The sequence below is a fragment of the Eurypyga helias genome, unplaced genomic scaffold (assembly GCF_000690775.1).
Source record: "Eurypyga helias isolate BGI_N326 unplaced genomic scaffold, ASM69077v1 scaffold3235, whole genome shotgun sequence".
Classification (NCBI taxonomy): domain Eukaryota; kingdom Metazoa; phylum Chordata; class Aves; order Eurypygiformes; family Eurypygidae; genus Eurypyga; species Eurypyga helias.
This window is the reverse complement of record NW_010251912.1, coordinates 6,444-16,475: the sequence shown is the minus strand read 5'-3', so window position 1 is coordinate 16,475 and position 10,032 is coordinate 6,444. Positions and strand designations below refer to the sequence as shown.

The 10,032-nt window shown below is 40.3% G+C and overlaps 1 protein-coding gene across 1 annotated transcript; it reads left to right on the top strand.

Annotated features, from left to right (window-relative positions):
* Positions 1-306: 306 nt before the first annotated feature.
* On the top strand, positions 307-4,427 carry LOC104510030 (interleukin-1 receptor type 1-like; the record flags this gene model as incomplete). Its single annotated transcript, XM_010152158.1, has 4 exons — positions 307-452; positions 1,195-1,338; positions 2,389-2,553; positions 4,051-4,427. Coding segments are annotated over 4 exons (832 nt in total), but the record flags the coding sequence as incomplete, so codon positions are not given.
* Between the last annotated feature and the right edge of the window lie 5,605 nt (positions 4,428-10,032).

Here is a 10,032-nt window from a genome sequence, read left to right as displayed (position 1 = left end):
TTTGCAGATGATACAAAACTAGTGGTGCACTATGTCCCACCCGGGGAAAAAAAAAAAAACAAACAAAAAACAAAACCCCCAAAAAAACCCACCAACAACCGGATGCGTCTGGAAAGCACCAAGTCGCCTCTGGTCACGAAGCTGTTTGTTACAGGGGTGATACTTGCTGTGCTTCACTGGCTTCTTAGGTGTATTGAAGTAAAAAATGAATGTTGTAGTTGTGGATAGATGAATTTATCCTATATTAAGCACTGATATTCCAGTTTCCCGACAGATGTTTCCTTTTTTACCCTTTTTTAATGACAGAGAGGCGATGCCTCATGGACTTGCTGTATCTGGAACAAAATTTAACATTTCCAGTGTGGAAGTAAAGGATTACGCTTATAAATTTTTCTGTCACTTTGTATATGGTTCTCAGCAATTCACAGCCTACATCAAACTGGAACAGCCAGGTAAGAGATCTCATCTTGATAAAACAGTGATGCTTACTTGCTGTTCGTTTGACAAAAGCCTACATAGAGCTAGAACTGCGTGATGTACCGTTGGGCAAAGTGGGCAATGCAGCTCAGTAACTTTGTGATATTTTTTTTTTTGGTCATATAATACTACATTACTATTAATATTAAAAACATTTCACACTGCATATTCAGAAATACTCACATTACTGATGCGTTATCACCTTCCTCCTTGTTGGAGGCCTTTATTGTTGCACAACTGCAGTTTGTGGAGGGCATGTGTTTGTTTTAAGGACAACAAATGAGTAGGTTCAATGGCAGATCTTCGAAGAGTCTAGAGACAATGGAAAGTCAGTTGGTCTGGGGAGAATTGCATGGTCAGGAAATCACCTTTCCACCTCTGACTCTTGCTTCCTGACTGATAAAATTTTGTACAAGAATTCTCACTCTACTGCTGCACTGGGGTACACGTCAAGATTTTGGTGTTTCAGCTGAAGAGTAACCTCATTTGTCACATTGCTAGTGTACCGTTAATCTGAAAGAGAAAAGTAGACTTGTCAAATTACAGTATTTATAGAAAGCATACCTGAAAAACCTTCAGTTGTACTCACTCATTCCTTTTTTTCTTGTTTAGTCATCAAAATATTAAAAAAATAATTTTGAACATCTGTTTTGTCTTTCTCTTATTCTAGTGTATAACCATTTTGTTAATTTTCTCTCTTATTCCATTCCACTGCAGCTCAGAACATTCAGGGTTACTTAATTGGAGGAGGAGCTTCCTTGGTATTTTTAGTATTTTTTACTCTTTTTATTTACAAGATCTTCAAAATTGATATTGTGCTTTGGTATCGGGACTCCTGCCATTCTTTCCTTAGTAAAAAAGGTATGTTTGCCTAACAGTGCTGTGTGTTGTAATGATCCTCCACCTTCCCTTGCAAAGCGATGAGTTAATCTCATGGAGTGTGATTTGGTCTTCCTTGGGAATTTTGAAGGGATAGCATGTTTTTTAGGATGTTTGGAATTAGTTCAGATAACAAAAGCATCTACAGGGGAACAATTAGTAACTTTCCAGGAATCCAGTAGTCATTCCTTTCCCTGTATGCCCATTTAGGTTGTTTGAATGCTGTTCTGGCAGCAGTTAATCTTATTTACCGTTCTTACAGAAAGCAGTAATACAGTGAAATTGTTGGGTGCTTTTTATTTTCCACAGATGAATTAGGACAAATTTCAATTTCATTTGTTTACTACTTAAGGGTACTTCTGATTATTTTGCTTTCTGTAAATTCATGGCATTCAGAAAAATGTTGATAGCATTATGCTGTCTGTGAGAGCATGCTAAAGTATGGGTCAATTCCAAACATCTGAGGGGTGAGGGGTACATGACTCTAAAACTGAACATATCTTCTAGAGGTATTAAGATTTTGTTAGATTTGTGTAAAGCCTTTTAAAGTTTGTCTTTTTGAAAAGTTTGTTCCAAAATATCTTAATACAATTCAGACCTTGAATTTTGCCAAATACTTTGATTTGTTTTTCATGTCTTAAGTGGTTGCTGTGTTTTAAAACTCCAGGTTACAAAAATTACCTATGGGTTGTATGGCAGATGGAATTTTAAGTAGTCAGTTGTACTACTGAAACCGCTATTTTCTGGATAATTCAGTGATAACACTTTTTTTTAATTCAAAGTTCAAAAAAGAATATTCAAACCTACTTAATTTGGCAGGTCTCTTCTGCCTATTCAGATCCAACATACTGAGTTCTAGAAAGCTTGGTTCTACAAATATTTCAGTCTTTATAATTATACATGCTTAGGTAACAGGATTACCACCTAAAGAATTATTCAAGTAGGAAGGGAAAAACAGAGTTTAGAGGTTATTTTGCTTGCTTTTGTGTCTTTAGAATCCATTTTTATATTACTGTATTGCTCACTCTTTAGTTTCAGATGGGAAGATCTACGATGCTTACGTTCTGTATCCAAAGAACAGAGAGAGCTGCTTGTATTCATCAAGTATTTTTGCTCTGAAGATACTGCCAGAGGTATTGGAAAGACAATGTGGATATAACCTCTTCATATTTGGGAGGGATGATTTGCCAGGAGAAGGTAGGCTATCCAAAGACAAATTATACTCAAGTTTTTGATTGCCTATTTCTGAGTTGTATTTGCAGCTACCAATGAAATCAGATATGTTTCTAGATACCTCCCACCATCGAATGAGCTATGATTTTTCTTATTTTCTGTGGTGGAGAATGAGAGAGAGAGCACTGGGTGCTCCCATGAAGTCTGTTCATCTCAGCCTTTCCCTTGTCATCATTTAGCTCTTCCAGGTTTTTTCAGTGTGTAGCTAGCCTAGACATCTGGAGATGGAAGAATGCTGAGGGCAAGGGGAAAGAGGGGTTGAAACTGTGGTTGTGAATGATGACTAATTGCAGGAAACACAGAAAAGTAGGTCTCATGAGTGAAAAGAGCCTGTTGCTTTGAGGTGCTGTTTGACAGGACGACCTCTTTGCTGTTTCATTTATATTTGCTCTGAGAATTGCTGTCAAACCAGTGGGATTCAATAAAGGGTATAATGGATGCTTAAACAGTTCAGGTGGGGGGAAAAGAAGAATACAAAGTGACACTAAGTTAGCAGAAACAATCAGCTGTATCAAAGACTACTTGTCCCAAAGTCCTTTGTTCTTACAAAGCATTGCTTTCCTTGCAAGGCTCTGACGTCCTTGGGGAGGTTTCCTCTGTATGCATATGTGTGTCAGATTTAAACTTCTAGCATCTGACACTGAAAATTGGAAAGTCTGTCCCACTGACGACTAATGTGAGGTGAAATTAGGAAAGTCTTTGGAATCCTTCCTGATCTTACGATTTTAGAAAGATAATACTGAGACAGAATACATTTGCAGAGTAGGCCTTAAATAGAAGTGTTTGTCCAAAGAAAATTGGGTGTGAACAAACCTACATGAGTTGGTTTGTGGATCACTTTTTACATCCGGAGGCTTTTGTAGTGGTTTGAGAAGGAAGGGTTCCCTGAGAAGTAGAATCTGAAGTGCTGCTCTGTTTTTCCAGCTTGAAAAAAACCCAACAGTCAGTTCTCAGGGTTATAGCTTGCATGGGTTTTGTGTGGAGTTTATTGTATTTTGCTGGCTTAGAATTAATTGTCAGGAATGACATTAAAGGGAGGATTCTTTACATTCTCTGCCACTTTACATGTAACAAGAAACAGATAAGCATGTCAGAACAAGCTGTTTAAGGAAAAAGGTCCAGGCCTATGGCTTTGAAACTTGAGGCTTTTTGCAAGAACATCTGTGATAGTAATAAAATGAAATTAGTGAGATAAATAGCAGACAGTTGGTAGCTCTTCTCTGTTTATGCAAAACAAGAATATGGACATGCAGTCTGATGGGGTCAGACTGTGTTGCGTTGGCCAAATCTCTGCTTGTTGGCTAACTCAATGTAACTGCTCGTGTGCTCTTACCCTGTCGCTGTTTGTGAGGTGAAGTGTGTTGACTCAAATATCAAACAGTGAATGAAGCAGCTGCAACATGTTGGAGACAAGAAATAGAAACATACAGCCTTAATTGTGCGCAACCTTTCTCTCTACAGCTGTGATCAGTGTTGCTGATGAAAAAATCCGTCAAAGTAGGAGGGTGATAGTTGTTTTAGTACCAGAGCCCTCCTGTTACAGTGTTATGGAAGAGGTGTCTGAAAAGCAGCTAGCCATGTATAATGCTCTTATCCAAGATGGCATTAAAGTAATTCTCATTGAACTTGAAAAAATACAAGATTATGCGGACATGCCAGAAGCCATTAAATACGTAAAGCAAAAGCATGGAGCTATCCGATGGAAAGGTGACTTCTCGGAAAGGTCTCACTCAGCCAGTACCAGATTCTGGAAGAAAGTGCGCTACCACATGCCATCCAGAAAAAATGCATCTTCCTCGGAATTGCATTTGTTACCGAAAGACTTCGGTTCTCCCTAAATACCACAGAGAAATGACACTTATTGACTAATTCAGTTCACGTCGTTGGTGGTGGATTGATTGAAGGGTCACGTGTGTCTGTTTTGTGCAGACGATCTCATCCAAATTTTCAGGATCGGAGGTACTACAACTTCGTCTACAGAAGTGAATCGTCCTTTCTTCTGGCCAGATCAACAGAACACCTTGTAATGTCATCAGTAGCACAGTGATGACATGGAAACCACATAGGAAGTGTGAGGCCTTTTCCAAGAATTGCACTGTGATTTGGTGAAATCCTTTTGATATTAAGAATGGAAGGGGAAAAAAAAATATAAAAAAAACCCAGAAAACTTGGGGTTTTTATAGTTAAAAGTTGAATATGAAGGAAACTATATTAATGATAAATGTGATACTATGTAATGGGCATGGTCGATGCGAATAAATGTTAACGTTTCCATTTTTTTAGTGAAATAACACAAAACTTTTATTTGTTAGAAGTTCATTTTTTGCTTTGTTTAGTTTGCTGAAAGATAAATCCCTCTGTGTTAACTGCATCAGTGTGTTATCATCCAAGAGAAAAGGTAGGAGACAATTCCAGCCCCTCAAACATGCTATTAAACCTGACAAAGTATAAATACTCCTTCTTGATCTTTTTTACATCTTAAAGATCTGTACAGTTTTTAGTCACTTGTCCCACACAGACATCAAAAATATCATTGTAATGCTGTACTAAGTAAAAAAAATTAATCTCCAAGGATTTTTTTTTTTTCAGTTAAGTGGCTTAATATATTTCTTCGTATTACCCAAGCGGAACAATTAGCTGATGACATGTACTCTCTTATGGGGAGTACAGGATGGTTGTCTTCATCTCCCTCACTTTAAAGACCAGACTGAGGGGATTCAGGGCACCTATTTCTCTTGGGTGGCTGTTGCTGAAGGAGAACTGGTCTCCCCTCCTGTTCCCAGCCAGGGTGCTGGCTCTAGCGTTTGTCAGCTGTGAAAGCTGAACCTGCCTGAGCACACTAATGTGGCAGAAATTTTCTTTTCCTTGGGGTAGTTTTCTCCCAGGTTAATGAGCTAATCTGGTTCCCAGAGGGTTCAGAGTGCAATGGGAAAAGAATAGGGGTGGTGAGGCCATAATTTTTTGGCTCCACATGCGTTTAGAAAGTAGAGGTATAATAGCATGGTTGCTTGCTACTCAAAGTGAGGGATGCCCTGTGTCAGCCCCTGTAGCTGTTTTCTCTTTCCCCTCTCCCCTGATGATGTTAAGGAATCTGAGGTGACTGTGTACTGAATTTGTCGGCGGCTGGACAAACAGGCTGGAGTTGGAACTTCCGTACAGCTGTTTGGGAAAGGAAGTTGTTAAAACTTACTGTGTGTGTTAAATCATTCTTTTTTTTTCTTCTTAATGTTATATATACCACAATTTTGTTAACTCCGAAGTTATGTTTGACTTGTGTATAGGCAGTAATGTAGTTTGTAATTTCTTAAATTCAGTCAAATCAATTCCCCAAAGAAAGAATTTATCATTATCAGATCTGTTTAATGCCATGTTTATAGTTACAAATTTTACAGGAGCAGGAGATGAGAGCCAAAATGCTTGTGCTTTTCAGCCTGTGCTGGAGAGTTACATTTTAAAGTTATGAGATCTATTTGTATGTGGAAGCTTTAGCGTTTGACTGTTATTGCCTTTAAGTGCTTCTTGCAACTCTGCATTCTTGTTCGTGTCCTGCCAGCTTCTCTCTTGCAGCACTTCTTGCTTTCCTCATGTTCAAACTCCAGCCTGTCTTTTCCCATGCAGCTCCCTTATCTTGGAACAAGCAACTTACTATCATGTCGAACTCCATCATTTTCTAAGCTGTCCTTGAAGGCTGTTGCTAATACAGTATTAGGCAGAAATTTTCTCTTTATGTTGGTCTTTTGATGACTCCACCTTTTCATCTGAAAAAATGAACGTTCTGCATCCTTCAGAATCCATCTACTCGTTTTGACACTGCAGTGTTGTCTTCTTCTTTCATGTCTCAAGCATTTTATCTTCTTATGCCTCCCTCCTCAGCCAAACAAAACTGATAGTGTAAGGTGCCATCCCATGGAAGAACTGCCCAGTGAACGTGGCTTGATGGTGTCACCCTTGTGTTCTGCCTGATGAGTGATAAAACCAGTGGAAATAAGTTCCTCTCCCACCTGACATGCTTTGGTTACCTCAGTGTGTCTGGAAATTTGAAACTCAGTTTCTGAGAGGCAGTGCCTTCTGAGCGTCGGGGGTTGAGTGTGTGTTTGGCCTGAGTTGAATAAGAATCTTTTCACTTCAGGATAGGCGGGAAAAAACTGCATTTGAAACATCAGACTCCTTCAAACTGGTAGTAGAGTGTTGTATTGATTAATGTTATTTGTATATAGACCAATGCACATGCTTACATTCTGTGATCGTTCCATGTTTTAGTCACGACAAAAGTGTCAAGAACGGTTCTGATCATGGAATGCCACATTCACTTAGCTGTTGCATACAGCCTGTTTTCACATACAATGTGTGTTCAGTGACAGCCCGTTGTAGGGTAAAAGAGCCTCGAGATCAGTCTGAGGCTGCTGACATACGTCTGAGCAAGGCCTGTTGTTATGGTTCACGTCAACAGAAGAATTCAGTGGGACAGAAGCTGTACGGTTTGGTCACAGGACTCGGTGAAGAAGATCCCTGTATCAAATGTGAAGACTAGACTCTGGAAGTACGGTGGTTGTAACCTGAGGACTAGGGTACAACACTGACTTTGCGCTTCCACCTTGACAGCTCGCAGCATGCAGGCCAGCCATCGGAGTTCCAGCAACCTCAGGCCTCCTGAACTGTATTTGCCGACTGGAATGGATTGAATGAAAAACTGGTACTCTTTATCCCTGCCTTTAGGGATAGGAAAGTTGTTATACTGAGCCAAAACACTGTGTACTTTTTTTTTTTAAATATTTGTTACTTTTGATATATAAAGTTTTCATCTGTGTTTATAAGGACACTTTGAACAAAGGTCCATTTTTTTTTTTAATTCAATAAAAGCACTACATTTTTCTTACAGCACTTCTGTTTTTTTTACTCATTCCTTGTCTAAAGCATGCTGAAAATGAGCAGCAACAAGCAGCAGTCTTGATTTGGAAGTGTCTTAAACAAGACTGCTATTTTAGATCCTCATTCAGACCGCGAATGTGTGCGTTGGGGAAGGGCTTTATTAACCATTGTGTCAGTCTGGCCTCGGCACAGCATCAGCACTGACCACCTCCCACTGCCTGGGCAGACGGGAGCTGTGAGCTTGGCTCTGCTCTCTCCTGTACTCTTAGTAGTGCAGTGAAGCTGGAGCCACCCTAAGGCTGCTGCCTCGCTCCCTGGGACCAGCAGGTGCCCCACTAAGCAGCCCTGTGCTGCAGCTCCTCAGGAGCTGGGAGAGGTGCGAGAGACCTCAAATGGGGGAGCTGAGAGGGCTTCTTACCAGCAGCAGAGGGGCAGCCTTCTCTGCTTGGCTCCTTGGGCAAGCCCTGGCTTTATAATCTGCTCCAAGACAGCCGGGGCCTTGGCAGTGGGGCCGCAGGGGCCAATCTTGTGCGAGACCTCATTTTGATTCCAGACAGGCTAATGTACTTACTGTAAGGTTGACAGAATAATTTTTAATCCTAATAGATAAAAGGACCTTACAAAAGTATGCGTTTTAAATTTGATCTGTACTTTTTGCGTTCTGATTGTTTTGAACCTCTTCTCAAAAGCTGTTACGGGATTCCATTTCTGCCTCTTTTTCTAGTAAAGGTAATGCCGAATCTCTTTACTTGATAGTTTAATCCTGGGCTTGGTTTTTTAAGGCAAGATGAATAAGAAAACCATTAGAGGACGAGTTCTAAAATGAGTTTTTGTATACCTGTGTGACACACACAGTAGTTGTTTTTCAGATTCCAAGAACCTTTTTTAACTTCTGTATAACCAGCAGCAGTAAGTTTAATTCTATATTGAGACTGTGTCAGCATTTTCATGTGAATTTTCCCAAATCAAGTATTCTCAAGACCTGGACTGATAATCCTTTTGGGTTTTTTTTCAGGTTTAGTCTATAGTATACATCTGTCTACAGTCTGAACCCTTGCCTGGGGTTTAAATTACTGTGTGTTGAAGGTCCTATGCATTTGTTCTTCCTCTTAGGAGGGGATCACTCCAAGCATCACTTCCATGCTGAAAGCAGCACAGCACACATTCTTTTTAAACAGGAGGCGGTAGAAAATTTGCTTCTACTAAGGTGCAATTCCTTCCCCACTTCTTCCAAGACACGGCAGCTTTGAACTAAGCCTGCCCACTTAGAGGTTAAAAGATTGCGGTGGAAAGGGTTAAGTCGGATAAAATCATCGTTCCCAGGTAACTGGACTCAGCATGGTTCACAGTAATTCTGCTGCAGCTGGTACCCCTCAGAGGTGAGCACCTCTAACTACCTTCAGAAGTAACCTAGCTCTGTGGTGAGAGATGTTCAAGCAAAGTGATGATTCCAGCAAAGCTTAGCAGTAATGTAGCTAAAATATTTTTAATTATTTAAATGCATTGTGATTAAATTGAAACTAAAGCCATTTTCTTTTCAGCTTCCGCTCGACTAGTAAGTGCATCCTGCTGTAAAAAGCAAAGGTGTTGGTTAGGTAAGAGGTGACTGTATATCAAGCTTTTTAGATATGCTCAGTTATTTTCTCTGCCCCTCTTCACTTTTTAAATTGCATTTGAAAAGGACACCTTAATGTTATGTACATATAGCTACAAAAACATGGGTGGTAAGTGAATCCATGTTTTTTCTATAATTTCTTTATCTAAATCCAGAAGTCTGACATGATGATTCTCCATATTCACGGGGACTGTTGAATTAAAACACCCAAGAAAACTCTCTTCTTCAGTTATAGCAATCCTTTCTAAAATATGAAGTTCTAATAGAATTACTACAATCTGTTAATTGTGTTTAGAAGCATTTCCATTTTCAGATTTAGAGCCCAAGAGCCCAGCCATTACACAGTTGCTCTCTACTTGGTGATCTTGTCAGCAGTTACTCTTTCCTAGCCAAAGGATTTTGGTTATGAGTGGAGAGCGAAAATTTGAGGTGAAAATCACCAGCCTTGATGTTGTATCAACACTTGGAATTCCTTGGAAGGCGAGTGTGCTGAGGAACAGGCAGGTCACACTCTGTGGCGGCTCATCAGGCTGTGGAGCGTGAATGTGGGCAGTTTGGATACCTTCCTAGCATGACATAGCACCTTCATTGCTTTGGGAGTGGAAGACGTGCAAGTCCAGCCAGGTGAGTCTTCGGGGAACATGGAGAAAGGCAAATAAAAACTTTGAGAGCTCTCCATGGCAATAGCTGTATCACAGGGCATCTCCTTTGGTGCTATTGAGTCTAGGCACACACCACAGCTGTATCCTGACCCCACACCGGGATGTAATGTGGATTCAAACCAGCTCTTTGGCTTTCCCTGGAAGAAAATCCAGTGTGCCATTAGAAGGAAGTCAGACGCATGCTCTGCCCGGGTCTCCAACGGAACCCCAGCATGCATCCCAGTGATGAACCCTCAGTGCTTGGGGAGGCTGCAGTGTTACAACTTCCAGTGCAAACACTGGATTAACACTGAGTTA